This window comes from Crassostrea angulata, chromosome 3 (assembly GCF_025612915.1).
Source record: "Crassostrea angulata isolate pt1a10 chromosome 3, ASM2561291v2, whole genome shotgun sequence".
In the NCBI taxonomy this organism is placed as follows: domain Eukaryota; kingdom Metazoa; phylum Mollusca; class Bivalvia; order Ostreida; family Ostreidae; genus Magallana; species Magallana angulata.
In genome coordinates, this window is record NC_069113.1 from 4,527,462 (window position 1) to 4,544,731 (window position 17,270).

At 33.7% G+C, this 17,270-nt stretch overlaps 4 protein-coding genes across 4 annotated transcripts; 2 read left to right on the top strand and 2 right to left on the bottom strand.

The window, feature by feature from the left end:
* Positions 1-453: 453 nt before the first annotated feature.
* On the bottom strand, positions 454-988 carry LOC128177634 (EKC/KEOPS complex subunit GON7-like). Its single transcript, XM_052844432.1, has 2 exons — positions 746-988; positions 454-647 (listed from the first exon to the last, which is right to left on the bottom strand). Exons 1-2 carry the CDS (start codon positions 957-959, stop codon positions 535-537), a joined length of 327 nt encoding a protein of 108 aa, XP_052700392.1. The 5' UTR covers positions 960-988; the 3' UTR covers positions 454-534.
* Positions 989-1,075: 87 nt separating this feature from the next.
* Positions 1,076-2,692, top strand: LOC128177633 (ciliated left-right organizer metallopeptidase-like). The gene is made up of 4 exons (XM_052844430.1): positions 1,076-1,359; positions 1,678-1,759; positions 1,925-1,985; positions 2,361-2,692. The coding sequence occupies exons 1-4, from the start codon at positions 1,104-1,106 to the stop codon at positions 2,553-2,555; spliced, it is 594 nt and encodes a 197-aa protein (XP_052700390.1). The 5' UTR covers positions 1,076-1,103; the 3' UTR covers positions 2,556-2,692.
* A 1,350-nt stretch (positions 2,693-4,042) lies between these two features.
* On the bottom strand, positions 4,043-4,576 carry LOC128176042 (EKC/KEOPS complex subunit GON7-like). Its single transcript, XM_052842055.1, has 2 exons — positions 4,335-4,576; positions 4,043-4,236 (listed from the first exon to the last, which is right to left on the bottom strand). Exons 1-2 carry the CDS (start codon positions 4,546-4,548, stop codon positions 4,124-4,126), a joined length of 327 nt encoding a protein of 108 aa, XP_052698015.1. The 5' UTR covers positions 4,549-4,576; the 3' UTR covers positions 4,043-4,123.
* Positions 4,577-4,599: 23 nt separating this feature from the next.
* Positions 4,600-10,299, top strand: LOC128176040 (ciliated left-right organizer metallopeptidase-like). Its single transcript, XM_052842051.1, has 14 exons — positions 4,600-4,948; positions 5,267-5,348; positions 5,514-5,574; positions 5,950-6,096; positions 6,346-6,468; positions 6,843-6,921; positions 7,376-7,533; positions 7,727-7,795; positions 7,887-7,989; positions 8,476-8,530; positions 8,875-8,968; positions 9,100-9,195; positions 9,842-9,958; positions 10,057-10,299. Exons 1-14 carry the CDS (start codon positions 4,693-4,695, stop codon positions 10,279-10,281), a joined length of 1,665 nt encoding a protein of 554 aa, XP_052698011.1. The 5' UTR covers positions 4,600-4,692; the 3' UTR covers positions 10,282-10,299.
* The last annotated feature ends 6,971 nt before the right edge of the window (positions 10,300-17,270 follow it).

Sequence of the window (17,270 nt, forward strand, 5' to 3'; positions counted from 1 at the left end):
GTCTGAGGTATATTGAAGTGTTCCTGGGGTCCGAGGCATATTTTAGGTAAATTTACTATGTAAATTTAAGAAATGTTCCTTGATGGGGGGTCTGGACCCCAAATCTTACTTAAGATAAACAATGTGTAATATTGATAATGGTAATAAATTAGCTATGGAATATAAAGGAATATGCTTCACCCCCCTCCCCCTTTAGATCCGCGCATGCAACACATTTTTAGTTAGGTCAAACGGTCACAAAGATTAAAAGAAGAGTATAAGAGTCTGATGATACAGTATCTATCAAATTCAAATAATGTTATTTTTCATGTAGGGGCGGGGAGGGGGGTCTAGTGTCCTACTTTTTGTCGCGATCTTCAGTATGTGGTACATGGTAAATAAAAATAAGTAATGGACCTACTACACTTAAAACTTGAGCAATAACTTTATATTTTGAAAACATGACAACGTTCATAAATTTGAAATGATTTATCACATAAAATTTCAGAACGATGACAGGATTGATGCGTAAAACAAAATGATAATGAATATATGTTATTGTTTCAGTCTTTTACACTTGGGACCACTAGAATTAACGCCGTCTTCTTCGTCGTTCTCCTCCTCATCGTCGTCATCATCATCACTGAGATCATCATCTTCCATCGAATCTAAAAAATAAATGTTTGAAATTATTCCATCTACGAACATAAAAATGATTGTAATACACATAGAATTTACTTTTTATAACAGTATATATTAAGCCCACCGTTTGTTTTCGATTCGTTGTTTACATTTGAAACACTTCGTTCTTCCTCGACCAGAGTGGTCAGGAAATCGTTAACCTCCTTTTGCAATGTAACGCAGTTTTGACGTAAACTGTTGAGAGTAACAGATGTGTTATTTGTATCACATGATTTGGTAAATTGTTTAGAATCGCCAGTTTTTAACTGAACTGTTAGCTCCAATGCCGTTTGGCTCATTGCTACTTTTACTTTCAGTTTCAAATGCTTAACAAGTAAGTCGTACATAGCATTGTTCGTGAAAGTCGAGTTCATTTGTGAAACGCATAGCTAATAAAGCGAAACTGAAAGTGCAGACAACTTTGTTATTTGATCCTTGAATTGATGCAAATGATGCTATTTACACGTTTTCATCCAAAAGATCGCCATTTAGTTTTCAGTATTGTCTTTTTCCTGTGTAATACAGCAGTATGTGGCGGTAATGACACATTCAACCGAGGAAACCGAGAACTTCAAACAAAACCGCAAACGATAAGAATCCATGCTCAGTACATGGAGATAGAACTGAATTCAGTAGAGACGGGAAGGCTAGAAGATGCCTTAGGGAGTGTGATTAACAGGGTGTCGTCCATCTTTAAAGGTAATTTTAACAACACAAAGAATTTTACATGTGCACATTTGATTCTTAAGATTGTAGTGCATAACTCGGAATATTAATTATATAACGATAATTCCCATGCATAACCGTGAAAAAAAAAGAAAGATGAAATGCAAGTTGTTTTAATGATACAAACATGCTTATTCAGTGAATTATTAAAAAGATAAGTCATATCATGTCCATTCTAATTATGTACAAATTTATCTTTCAAAGATAAAAGGATAAAAGGTTTAGATCTAAGATTAGTAGAATTTTTCTTTTTGATTAATATATCCTTTTGAAACTGATATTCATGTATAGTTATTCCTGTCAAAAGTCCTTTGATATTGAAAAGAAAAGGAGGATGTTTTAAACAGTGGACTACAGGTAGAAACAAGAATAGGTATGTAAAAGTGATTGTTTGAATCAATAATAAGAAGGTTAAAAAATGTTCATTTATGCATGATTATGTATTGTATTATGTATTTGTATTATAATAAATTACCTAATTCTGTTGTTTTATTTGCCACTTCACTTTTAAATCATGCAGCATTTTTGTAATGTACAGATGCCGATTCTATGACAGAAAATATCCTGCCATTGGAGAAGAATGTAACAAGGAGTTTAAGGTACTTATAGTAAGACAACAAGTTATTTATTGATATAGGTATTGGTACCAGTAAAGGCCCTTCCAGCATCATCTTGGTTGCTGTTTTGTACAAAATATTTAAGCAGGATAAAACTGTAAATTATAGGCATCAATATTATATTTTTAAATACTAGTATTAGTATACATTTTATCGTTAGACATTTTTAGTGCTTTATATATTCACTTTACTGGATTAGTATCTATATATATTTATATATATTAGATCTGACACTTTTAAGATGCCTAGTGTTGTTGATTTTATTTAATGCTTTTTATAATGTATATTTTACATATACATATAATATGAGATAATTTTTTTAGGTATAACAAAAACTACTGTGAATTTGCTTGACAGGTTCCAAGTTCTCACCTATCTGAGCTTTCAGTGTGGGGCGAGACAGAAGAAGAGCCCCTGGATGTCAGGTACCCCCAGGGAGAGGGTGTGAGGGACACAGATTTTGTGCTTTATGTCAGAGCAGTTAGCTCATTTGCTTGTACCCAGGTGAGTATTTTGCATCATTATTTTTCTAAAGCTGTGTTTTCAAAATGAAAAATCATACACATTGTGTAAAGCAAAATAATATTTACCATAATAAGACCAGTCATAAGAACTATATAGTGAAAATATATGTTATTTTCTAGGTACAGAAATTCTTTTTGCAATGAATTTGAGAAAAAGTTTCTGGCAGTTTAAGTTATTGTCATTCAATAAATAGAAATAGCCTACAAGTATAAGGTTTGTACTTTCTAGGACCTGCATCAAAGGCCGGACAGTCCTCCATCACCCTCACCGCCGCCTCCACGGCATCCATCGCGCTCCCACTCCGAATCAACACGTCATACCCAGCACGCGCCGCGGAACAGACGCCTTCTACACTAGCAGACGACAGTTTGTCCGGGATCGCCCACGCCCCGCCATGGATGACCACGACCGGTTCCATTGATAGGTCGGACATTCTGATTCAGTCCCTGGATCAGGTGTTGATTGGGAAAAGGTAACCACAGAAACAGCACAGGTTACGGCGTGATAAGAATATGGTCAATGCAGCGTTATATGGTATCAATTCAACTCCATACATACATGGCACCATGTACATATCGTATACCTTACTGCTATTTGAAAAATTAGGTCAGTAGAATTAGGCCAAGGTATTTTAATTCCCTGTGTAACAGAAAAAGCAAGCCCTAATCTTTGCAAGAAGTGGAGCGGATCAGAAACCCTTGACTTTGGAAGATGGTTCAATTGAAGATTCATGCAGTTAAACTCTCTCCGCTTTTCTGCAAGCTGCAACCATTTGCGTAAGACGCTCGCTTCGTAATTTTAGAAACCTTGTAAAATTGTATTACGTACATTGCCAATTGGTATGAATAATCAAAATGAACCAAAAATTTAAAATATAGGTAATCATACACTAACAAAGTTTGATTATCTTATGCTTGAATTATTATAAAGTTACATTGTTACAAAAGCTAAGATATATAAATCAAGATAATTTAGCCAATTCTGTGATCACATTAACCATTAACACAAGCGTGGATAAAAAATATTTCAACCGGGGGGGGGGGGGGGGGGGGGGGGGGGGGGTCTGAGGTATATTGAAGTGTTCCTGGGGTCCGAGGCATATTTTAGGTAAATTTACTATGTAAATTTAAGAAATGTTCCTTGATGGGGGGTCTGGACCCCAAATCTTACTTAAGATAAACAATGTGTAATATTGATAATGGTAATAAATTAGCTATGGAATATAAAGGAATATGCTTCACCCCCCTCCCCCTTTAGATCCGCGCATGCAACACATTTTTAGTTAGGTCAAACGGTCACAAAGATTAAAAGAAGAGTATAAGAGTCTGATGATACAGTATCTATCAAATTCAAATAATGTTATTTTTCATGTAGGGGCGGGGAGGGGGGTCTAGTGTCCTACTTTTTGTCGCGATCTTCAGTATGTGGTACATGGTAAATAAAAATAAGTAATGGACCTACTACACTTAAAACTTGAGCAATAACTTTATATTTTGAAAACATGACAACGTTCATAAATTTGAAATGATTTATCACATAAAATTTCAGAACGATGACAGGATTGATGCGTAAAACAAAATGATAATGAATATATGTTATTGTTTCAGTCTTTTACACTTGGGACCACTAGAATTAACGCCGTCTTCTTCGTCGTTCTCCTCCTCATCGTCGTCATCATCATCACTGAGATCATCATCTTCCATCGAATCTAAAAAATAAATGTTTGAAATTATTCCATCTACGAACATAAAAATGATTGTAATACACATAGAATTTACTTTTTATAACAGTATATATTAAGCCCACCGTTTGTTTTCGATTCGTTGTTTACATTTGAAACACTTCGTTCTTCCTCGACCAGAGTGGTCAGGAAATCGTTAACCTCCTTTTGCAATGTAACGCAGTTTTGACGTAAACTGTTGAGAGTAACAGATGTGTTATTTGTATCACATGATTTGGTAAATTGTTTAGAATCGCCAGTTTTTAACTGAACTGTTAGCTCCAATGCCGTTTGGCTCATTGCTACTTTTACTTTCAGTTTCAAATGCTTAACAAGTAAGTCGTACATAGCATTGTTCGTGAAAGTCGAGTTCATTTGTGAAACGCATAGCTAATAAAGCGAAACTGAAAGTGCAGACAACTTTGTTATTTGATCCTTGAATTGATGCAAATGATGCTATTTACACGTTTTCATCCAAAAGATCGCCATTTAGTTTTCAGTATTGTCTTTTTCCTGTGTAATACAGCAGTATGTGGCGGTAATGACACATTCAACCGAGGAAACCGAGAACTTCAAACAAAACCGCAAACGATAAGAATCCATGCTCAGTACATGGAGATAGAACTGAATTCAGTAGAGACGGGAAGGCTAGAAGATGCCTTAGGGAGTGTGATTAACAGGGTGTCGTCCATCTTTAAAGGTAATTTTAACAACACAAAGAATTTTACATGTGCACATTTGATTCTTAAGATTGTAGTGCATAACTCGGAATATTAATTATATAACGATAATTCCCATGCATAACCGTGAAAAAAAAAGAAAGATGAAATGCAAGTTGTTTTAATGATACAAACATGCTTATTCAGTGAATTATTAAAAAGATAAGTCATATCATGTCCATTCTAATTATGTACAAATTTATCTTTCAAAGATAAAAGGATAAAAGGTTTAGATCTAAGATTAGTAGAATTTTTCTTTTTGATTAATATATCCTTTTGAAACTGATATTCATGTATAGTTATTCCTGTCAAAAGTCCTTTGATATTGAAAAGAAAAGGAGGATGTTTTAAACAGTGGACTACAGGTAGAAACAAGAATAGGTATGTAAAAGTGATTGTTTGAATCAATAATAAGAAGGTTAAAAAATGTTCATTTATGCATGATTATGTATTGTATTATGTATTTGTATTATAATAAATTACCTAATTCTGTTGTTTTATTTGCCACTTCACTTTTAAATCATGCAGCATTTTTGTAATGTACAGATGCCGATTCTATGACAGAAAATATCCTGCCATTGGAGAAGAATGTAACAAGGAGTTTAAGGTACTTATAGTAAGACAACAAGTTATTTATTGATATAGGTATTGGTACCAGTAAAGGCCCTTCCAGCATCATCTTGGTTGCTGTTTTGTACAAAATATTTAAGCAGGATAAAACTGTAAATTATAGGCATCAATATTATATTTTTAAATACTAGTATTAGTATACATTTTATCGTTAGACATTTTTAGTGCTTTATATATTCACTTTACTGGATTAGTATCTATATATATTTATATATATTAGATCTGACACTTTTAAGATGCCTAGTGTTGTTGATTTTATTTAATGCTTTTTATAATGTATATTTTACATATACATATAATATGAGATAATTTTTTTAGGTATAACAAAAACTACTGTGAATTTGCTTGACAGGTTCCAAGTTCTCACCTATCTGAGCTTTCAGTGTGGGGCGAGACAGAAGAAGAGCCCCTGGATGTCAGGTACCCCCAGGGAGAGGGTGTGAGGGACACAGATTTTGTGCTTTATGTCAGAGCAGTTAGCTCATTTGCTTGTACCCAGGTGAGTATTTTGCATCATTATTTTTCTAAAGCTGTGTTTTCAAAATGAAAAATCATACACATTGTGTAAAGCAAAATAATATTTACCATAATAAGACCAGTCATAAGAACTATATAGTGAAAATATATGTTATTTTCTAGGTACAGAAATTCTTTTTGCAATGAATTTGAGAAAAAGTTTCTGGCAGTTTAAGTTATTGTCATTCAATAAATAGAAATAGCCTACAAGTATAAGGTTTGTACTTTCTAGGAGCTTTCCCCATTGGCATATGCTACATACTGCTACCAGGATGAGAGGGGACGACCCATGGCGGGGTACATCAATGTCTGCCCCCAGAACATGTCCAGTTACAGCGCAGACAGGCTCAGAATGGTAACCGATGCACACCTTAATAAGATGGACCATTAAATGTTCCCCTCTGTCTAAGGAAAATTAATATCATTGCATTACCTTTAAATTCCCAGTTACAGCCCAGACAGGCTTGGAATGGTAACCATTGCAAGTCTTAATAAGATGGAGCATTAAATATTCATTTCTATTTGAGGAAAATTAATGTTATAACGTTATTCCAGATGTTCTGTCCCATTTGTCTATGTATCAATAATTAATGATAACTAGATAACAAACGGTGATACTGTACTGCCAGTATCTCCTACCAGTTTTTCCATTGTAAAGTGAAGATTGAGAGTACATGTAGATGATTTTTTCTTGTTTTATATATTAAACTAAATTGATTTGCATTGTAGATATTACTTCATGAAGTACTACATGTAATGGGATTCACACGACATCTATTTGAGGATTTCAGACAATGCTCTTTAACAGGTACATGTGTATATTAACTAAATAATGTGTAGCATTAATAACGATATTAAATTACCCCTAAAATTGAAAGGAATATGATTCAAAAATATTTTATAAACATGTAAGTAAAAAGTATTAAAAATCCAACGAGAGAATCTGTCGTCTGCGTGTCATTCAAATTCGTAGCTTATAGTCACTACACATGTAAACTACTACTAACAAATCTGTTGGGGTTACATGGAACAGCCATCTAAATGACCTAGATCATCTCTCTATAGGAGAAACGATCAATGGAAGTACTGAGCTGTTGGTAGAATAGAGACAAGTTCTTGTTAGTGTGAATGTTGCAGAATAACCTTCTGAGTCAAAAAATGTTGTTTTAATGTAAGATTGTAAATCTTCAAGTTAGTCAAAAGTTGTTTTACGTATTTTAAAACATGGAGGTGAAATAAAAGAATTTTGCACTATTTTGTAGATGAATTGTCTAGCATGTGTAATGACTCTGATGTCAGGAGAAGCCCGGTCCAGATTGTGAATGGACTTCCACGCCTCCTAACTCCAGCGGTACAACGAGAGGCAAAGCAACATTTTAACTGTCAAGATGTTAAATTTGGACCAGCCTTGCAAAAGGAGGTGGGTACAGGGATTTTAAATTAATTTTGCTTAAGGCAGATAAATTCACATCCCAGTTTTCAGCTGAACGGGCTATTAATGTATTGCTGTCTGTTTGATTGTGTCATTTCTCTTTGTAGAGAGGCATACTATCTTTTTGAAATGGATACCAGATGCATGCCTCTCTATTTTATAGTGTTTGTTTTCTTTGTAGGGAGGTATTCTATCTCATTGGAACAGATACCAGATGTATGGATCCATAATGACACCCAACCCTGGCCCAGTGAGTATTTGATTTTTAATCACTCATTATATGCTCTTTATAACGTGAGTTCTGTTCATTTTGAAACAAATGGAACACTCTTCTTTGATAGCCTCATTTGACCTTCCTTGACCGGATGACCTTGGCTGTTTTTGAGGACAGTGGGTGGTACACCGTGGATTACAGCCAAGCGGAGGACTTCCTGTGGGGCAAAGGTTCAAATCTCGTTAGTGTGTTGCATGCAGTTACTAACAGGTACGAAATTCTCACTGTTATACTTGTAAGCTAAGGTTGCAGTAGTTTCCCAAAATACTAAAGTCCACCTGCTTAATCCATTCTTTTTCTAGAGATGTGCATGACTCTGATAGAGTGTGAATCATTATGAAGCATGAAAGCCCTCAGAGTTTCCAAGTGTTGTGAACAAAGAATTATTTCAGTGATAGTGTTTATGATTGCTATACTTTGAAAAAAATGTTATCGTATTAACAATTAGACAGTTGTAAGTTCAAGTGGAAGTTACAACTTTTTATATAAAAAATTATTGCTCCTAAAAAAATTTAAGGTGTTTGCCAGTATAAAAAAATTATCTAAGTTTTATGCTATTGTATATTGCTGTTTTACAGTTAATACCTAAGGAGATATATGATGATGTATTTTGTCCCATATAGTCTAAACATTTCAAGTCAAATTTTAAATTTCAGATGAAGGATGTAAATTTGATTTGACCACATCACCAGGACACACCTGCATTCTTGGGTACATAATTTGTCATTTCTTTCTTATGTACATGTATTATTTTCATTTCATTTTAAGCTTCTCTTGAGAGGGGTAAAATGTTAAATATTTTGGCAGATTTTACATTACATATTGTATTTGACTTTGAATTAAAGATGTCTTAAATTTGTATGAAAATAAACTTTGCAGTTCATGAACATATATTACATTTCATTAATTACTTGGTTCTGCATAGTCAATCATTGTCCACAAATTTATAAATCCTCAAAACCATTGATTTGATACTTGAAAACTGATGTCCTAATATAATTAATTAATGAAATCACACCAAATTGACGAAGAGTTTTGTTAATTTCATAAAACAGAGAGCATGGCTGTCATTTCCTTCACAGAGATAGGGCAGTTTGTAAGCAGCTTTCTGTTGAGGGAGAGCACTCTGTTTTTGTCTCAGAACCAGGGGTAAGGATTTTTTATATCTCCCAAAAAGTCTACAATTGACATTTTAGCAGATATATGAGAATACATATAAGAATAAAGAAAAACTTTGAAGAGATATATTGCATTCTCTTATGAACTGTTATAAATTTCAGATGGAGTGTTCTAAGGGAGACAACTCTATGGCTGCATCAAGTGTAGAAATATTTTCCAGACAGAGTCTGTGTTTTATGTCCAACCTTACAGCTCAGGTAAATCTCGGCATCATTTCATCCCCTGAATGAATGGAATGATGTTTACATGGTATGACAAAGGGTAAATCTTTTGATAATCTTAAATCACATACTGTTATGTGAGTTTTATATATTGACAGAGAAATCATCCCGTTTGATTTCCATTGTTTCCATGGAAGCTCCTTCGATGTGCAAGAAAAAAATTATCTCCTAACAGTCATTTAACACTTCAAGATTCATTTGATACATTCATATTTACATTTTTGGTGTCTTTGTCTGAAATAATACTACGAATCAGTTTTGTAATGTAGTCCAATAAATTCAAATCATGTACTGTTTGGGCGCAATTTAAAGACATGAAAATCACTTTCATATGTCAATACATGTACTCTAATATTTAATTGTACAGTTGCTGAAAATTACATAGATATAAGTAATAAGAAGACATTCTTTGAATACTATGATGTGATAATTTTGGTTGTGGCATGATCGAATCTATCATAAAGCCTTTTGGGCTTTATTGGATTTGACTACCCCCAACCAAAATTATAGCCTCATAATACTCAAAGAATGACTTCTTATTCCTTGAATATATGCCAGTGTTTATTGGTGTTGGTTTACATGTAGTATGATTGATACTGAAACACTTGTTGTTGCCTGATAGAACACTTCACAGAGACTGGCAGGTCAGTGCTTCTCTCACCAGTGTCAGGATGGCACACTGTACGTCAAACTAAGGAACACAGGGTGGATGGAATGCCCTTACGGAGAATTCATCCAGGTAAAAGGAGAAAAAACCATGCATTTTGTGTTTGAGGCAACTTTTAATCATCATGAAATAAACACCATTTTTCCAATAATATTATGACTTTTTTACAGGTAGAAAATCTTACAGGTGTTGTTTTATGTCCAGGCAAAAGAGACATAATCTGCTTGGACAAAGAAAACATTTCAACTGTGTCCTCATCATCTGTTGGACAAAGACATCCATCAGACAGCTCAAAGACAACAACCAGCTTTATAATTTATTCATCAAGAGCACATGAATTCTTTACTAATGTTTATATTTTATACTGCAGTTATTTTGTACTCCTTTTGAAATAAATCATCCACTGAAGTTGTGATCCTTATTGTCTTAGCTTAAACCTTATTTTCAAATGCCTTAAAACAGAGAAAAAATGCTCAGTCATTTTCAAATTATTGTATAGTGATTTTATTTACTAGTATAAAAAGCTTTGAATCAATGTAATAAGCTGATCAGAAAGGTTATTACACAATTTTTTCGTAGAACATGATTTGGGAGTGACTTTTAGCCAAATTTCTAGGTTAAGGTCATAACAGTATTTTTGTAAAATCGTCATTCTTATAACTTACCACAATATCATATTCCATCCACTTTGAACAGTGACTTTGAACAAAATATTTTGTTGAGTGTCAAGGCTACGACGTCTTTGTAAAATCTTTATCTCAAGCTTAATGTTCTCTCATAATTTCTATATCTAGATCATATTTTACACAAACTGCTGTAAAAGACTTTGAAAAAATATAATAAATAAAAGGTCAAGTTAATAACATACCTCTGTATAGCAACGCGAAATGTAATAAACCTTGATTTATATTGCATTTTGCGTTAGACCTATTACTTTTAGCGTTGTATTAACATACAAGTGTGAACTCGGTATAACATTATATGACCCATGATAGCTTATGTTGACCACAGATACAAGGACATATAGACAATAAATCATTCTTGGCATGCGTATGTAATTTAACCTGAGTTAGGACTAAAGTCCATATTTATACTGTATATGACTCATTTTGAATACAACATGCACTGCAAGCAGTAAATATGTTGATTGTTTCAGATGTTATTACATTTATTCCTCAGTAAACAATTTAACGTTTACTGTACGGTGAACTGTAACTGACAAGTTCATAAAATTAATATTGGAATTGACTAGTTCAAAGTTAGGTATTTCAAAATGCATTCATAATTATTATGAATAGTTTCATAATCATGAATTAAAAAATCAATTGTGTCAAGAAGGTTGATTTTTTTTATTTCGTTTCATTATGCATATCCAATAAAGTTTTGTTTCCACAAAAAAGTCTTATTTCATTTTGCGTTATTACATTGTGCGTTCATCTCGACGCAAAATGTAGCTACACAATAATGGGAGTATTGGGTTGTTATTACATTTCCCATTGCTACAAACCTTTGTCTGAACTACCCAGATTTTGTCTCTTCCTTTGGCCCAATCCAATTCAGACTTTACCAGAAAAATGAAGAGATTAAGGTCAAAATACAGCGCATCTTTAAGATGGTTATCATTACAATGATGTATAGTTGCGAACTACAAAGAACAAAAGAACATTTTATAAAATGGGTCTTCAATGTTTTTAATCGGCCTGTCTTTCTCTGTCTTTTGTCCGTGAATACACTTATCACTGACTGGCACCGTACAACATACTTATTATTGATCAGCTTGCTCAACTTAATGTTCTTCACTTAAAAACAGACTTGATTGTACGAAAGACGAATAGGACCACAAAAAATATTTTCATCTCGTAATTACGAGAAAAGATCTAGTTATAACAAGTTAATTGTCTCGTTATTACGAGAGAAAAATTTCGTTATTACGAGTTATAATTATCTCGTTATTACGAGAAAAGATCTCATTATTACGAGAAGAGATCTACATAAAATGGTGCGTTTCTAAATAAACCTCCAAGTCGACTGGTTCACCCTTTCAGTCTATTTTTTTCTTTCCAGAAACGTTAATTTAGTTTTGATTAATTTGTTAATAACAATAACTATAAATTAATTTCTAGATGAAGTTATTAGTTTGACATTTTATCTTTTATGAATTAGTGAAAAGAACGTCATGTAATTTTACTTTCAACTTATATATTACACTCTCAATCCGAATTAAATACCATATGGTCAAAGTCAAACCAATTTTTTAGTTACAGGTGACTTGAATGACTATATAGTTTCAATCAGGGATATACAGGGATCGACCCCGAATTGTGTTTTGTATATTCATACAGAAACTACATGTATATTACAAATAATTGATTTTGTATATTAATATTTTGGAGTCTGAAGACAAATTACATGTCTCCTTCATATTAACAAATACTCCGTAGTTCGGTTAATTTATTTTTCAATCTGCCTTGCTCCTTCTTCTAAAATTTCTTTAAAGCTGCTTGGTCTGATTTTATATCAAATTTTGTGTACGCTTTTAAATAATGATTATGCTAAGTATGTGTATAATAATAGACATTGCAGTAGTTTATACACTTTACACAAAGACAGTAAAACAATAAAACGCGCCATTTAAATAGATCTTTTCTAGTAATAACGAGATGATTGACTCGTAATAACGAGTTCTTTTCTCGTAATTACGAGATAAAAAAAATTTTGTGGCCCTATTCGTCTTTCGTATGATTGGATTGTAATATATCGCATGAAACTTTTTTTTACGATTTAAAGAAAATCTTTCACAAACACGATTTGGTTTACAAACTTTCTATCACATTTCTCTTCTTCAACTAGGGGCTGCGACGGCCATAAAAATGTCAATCGCCTTTATAAAACGCTTTTCTACTCGCAGCTGTAACGCAGGGCCTCTTGTATTTCTACATTTTTAAATATTTTTGTGGGTTGTTTTTTTTTACCTTATGTATCATTGATATCATGGTTTGAGAGAAATAAAACATTCATTCATTCATTCATTGCTTTGTGATGAGCTGTGATCTAGTTTTATTTATCATCTCTCCGTTGAAAGTGATTTAGATCTGACACTAATTAATATTTTTGTTCACAAAAAACTATCTAGAAATTTGTCATCAAGGAAGGAAAACATTTTAATTTTCATGAAGAAAATAAAGATTTTTTTCCTTTAATCGATGGTCGGAAATAGGAATTTTTTTATCCGTACAAAATTTCTGGTTATGCATTTGAATAAATTAAAATTGGCCTGACCTTCGTATAAACCACAGAGCTTGCTGAGTTTGGCTACAAACCACTCCATCTGTAAGTAAGCCTATTTAATATTCTAACTTTTCATTTTGGAATATTTGTTTGGTTGAAAATCCAAGTATAATACTACACTGGACAACATTTGAAATAAAATAATATTTATACATCCTAGAATTTTTAAAAGATATATTTAATGTTTAAATAACTCACCTGAATTATAAGTAAGATATTTAAATGTCCAAACGGATAAATGGATGCAATGTTAACCGAAGCGTGACTCTTCTTTAAAAATGCTCAAATCGTGCTCACACTTCTTTTGGAAAGATAAATCTTTATTTTCTTTTTTGTGATCTTATTATTAATGCATGCATTACTAAAACCTCACAAAAACCCGACGGGGTATGGCGCGTTTGATCGCAGAAGAGCGTGGCAGGACAGTTGGTATGGTCTCTGCAGAATGCTCCTTTAGTGAGGTTAGAAAAAATGTTAATAATTGTACGATTACCGGTGATATTTGCTAAAACATGACACAGCATGCTTATCAAATAAAAAAAAATGTCGTTTAAGGTAGCCAAAGTGTTTAAAAGGCACCACACGTCAATTGCAAGGTTGTACCGGAAATTTGCGCAAACCGGAAGTGTGAGGGACCGAGCAAGAATTCCAAAGCGTCGCGTAAATACTAGGCGAGAAGACAGACAGATCCCATTTATACGAGAAAATGGAGCCCACACCTTATATTGATATGTGAATCACATGGGGGTACCGGGGTACCAATGTTTCATAAACAGTACTCAAAGCAACTGGTCAATAAGATTACAACAAATGATGTTTCATTTTCTGTATTATTATAAACTGTTAAAATAATATACTAATCAATCTTTGTTGCGTTCAGATCTAAAACAATCAAAGAAGTAGTAGGTGGTGCGCTAGCAATTTTGCCTGGTGTATATACCACAACACGCAGACTTACGTCAGCATGCAAGTAAAGTATGCAAAGAATGATGTCTGCAAAAATTAGTGTACTATGCAAGGTACCTATCTATATCAGTATTGTGTAGGTTAATTTTTTGGTCTTTGTGCTAGTTGTAACAAAAACCTTTCTCTGTGGTAAACTTTCAAAGTTCCGCAATTCCTAAATCCCACCCGAGGCGTTATATTCCCATTTTATTGGCAACTAGACGTTAACCTGGATATATCGAGTAAAATGAAACAAAAATGAAAAAAGGAATTAATTAAAGTACATGTATTGCCGAAACCATGCCCTCCTATCCCCATTTCTTTCCAAGGATTCTTCATTGGACTTTATTAACGAAGATGATAAAAGATAATGCGCATACTAGTTTCTTCATGCATAGACGTCGGAACCCCACTGTTTTGCAAAGTTACACCTAACCATTAGGCACATAGCATGATAGAGGGTTCAGCCCCCCCCCCCCCCCCATTTTTTCTCGCAGGAAAGATAATTGTTCCTAAATTTACGTTGAAATGTGAGATGTGTAAGTCATAGGTAACCTAGCCCCCCCCCCCCCTTACCCCCCCCCCCCCCCCCCCCCGGATTAGGAATTTCAAGATTTGGGGAAAAATGTTTTGGTAGGTAAGAATTATTTTTTTGGAACTATAGGTATTCATCCCCCCCCTCCCCCCGGATTAGGAGTTTCATTATTTTGGGAAATAGGTTTTGTTTTTTTTTGCTTGTCAAGATTTCTGAGGATTAGTCTAGCCCCCACCCTTTCAATTTGCTTCCGACGCCACTGTCTTGCCTGGGTAGGTTGGTATCCATCCTATCTCCCGCGGATGTTTTAACCATGGGGTTTAAGATCAATGTTATGTAACTATCAAAATTCCACTACATGTATTTGTTTTAAATAAAAAAAAACATTATTGTTCCATGTTATGACAAATCAACCACCACATCCGCGAATCCCAAGCTTATGCGTGCTATCCAAATGTGGACACAATCCATATACTGAAATCAATGTGATTAACCTTTAGGACAAATAATCTTTCTTGACCATTTAATTTGATAAGATGCAGGCACTTAGTGAAACTTAAATACCTGTAGGCTTTATACATGAGAGTATTTCCTTTTTATAAACTTGAATTACAATTTTTGACACATTTTCTACCAAAATATAGAATATGAACCTTTTCTTGTAACTTTTCATGTAAATTAAAGAACATTTTCAGCATACATTTAAATAACGAGAACGTCCTACATTTATTTCGTACAAGAAATATACGAGAGTTGTTCGGAAATTTTTGAGACAACACAAATATTTTCCTCTCTAATTGACAAATACTGGTGAAAATTGGCATAAACATTGAAGAAACCTTAACAAATAATGAAACAAGGTAATATAAAATATTGAATATTTTGTTTACGATCTTACATTAACAAGTCGGTGGTCGGGGTATAGGCATTAACTCGGAGATTAATAAACTTACGCAATTTCTTACTAAGTGTCGGTGGACCAACAATTAAGAGTCAAGGAAATCAGATTATATATATATTCGTTTTGCTATTTATTGTGACTAACTTGCGTGCCAGTTTCACTAGTGTTCGAGTAGAAAAACGGAAATGGTACAAATATATTTACGTTTTATTGAATTTTGACGTCAAGGCGGCGCAGCGAATATGCATCAAATTGGTCGGAAACACGGAAGAGGACCTTTACAGGCCAAGTAATTGTTTAAACAAGAACTAAACAATATAAAAAAGCCAAGAGCTTCAATATATCGTATTTCTATTAGTTACTTTTTAACTAGAATTAAAACAAAGGGACTAAATATCTATTACTTTTCACACAAAGACTGATGTCAACAATTCTAAAATATGCACAGAATGACTTCAACAGACGTTTCACAGAAAGTTGACTTTTGGGTAGAAATAACTCGGTGGGTTTTTTTCACAAAGAAAATCAAGAATGGAGAAGATACGTAAACGTTGATATCTTAAAAATTAAAACAAGACGCCCATGGGCCACATTGCTCACCTGAGCAACAATAGACATTATAAAATCAGCTTTACGGAGTAATATACAAAAATATGGACAATGTAGTCTAACATATCCTGTATTTTAAAAAATCATTTTTTTCCTGGATATTCTGTTCACCATTGATCCCTTTTTGTCAAAGTAGAGTATAGTCATTTTACATATTGAGCATTACAGTTCTCAAGAAGATCTAAATCAACTGGGATATAAACCTACATCAAACTTATAAAGCCCAAGAATTGTCCAGAGGCCAAAGTCTAAACAATTTTTAAGAATCAAAAATATGTCAAAATGCTTGCATATAAGTAAAACCATATATTATAACATTTGAGTTTTGGTGAATTTAAAATGTTTTCATTTGTAAAATTTGACCCCCCCCCCCCCGCCATACACCCCCCATGTGACTCCATCCTACTCCTGAAAGATATGATTTTGACAGATTTGAATCTACACCAACTACGGTTGCTTTCAATAATGTTGCACCTTTTCTAAGAAAATGTTTTTTTTTTAGAAAAAGATTTTTCTCAATATATTCCTTTGTAAAGATTTTACCGGTCCCCATTGCGCCCCTACCCTACCCCTGGGGTCATAATTTGACCAAACTTGAATCTTCCCTACCTGATGATACTTCACACAGATTACAGCTTTTCTGGCCAGTCGTGTTCTGAGTAGAAGATTTAAAATAAAATCTATCTTTATATTCCTATGTAAAAAGTTGACCCCCCCCCCCCCCCCCATTGTGGCCCAACCTTACCCCCAAGGACCATTATTTCATCATATTAACATCACAGCCCAAGATGTTGTTGATCAATTATCAAATCTAAATATCACCAAACCTCCAGGCCCAGACGGTATCTCACCTAAGATTCTTAAAAATATCATACCTTCAATCAAACATCCAATCGCTAAATTATTTAACCTTACACTTCAACATCAAGAATTACCTTTTATATGGAAATTGTCACATATTACACCTGTATATAAGAACAAGGGCAACCCAGAGGACCCCTCAAACTATAGACCAATTGCACTCACATGCACCTTATGTAAAATACTGGAAAAAATTCTTTTAAAAACCCTGCACAATTATATGAAGGACCACAATCTTTTATTTA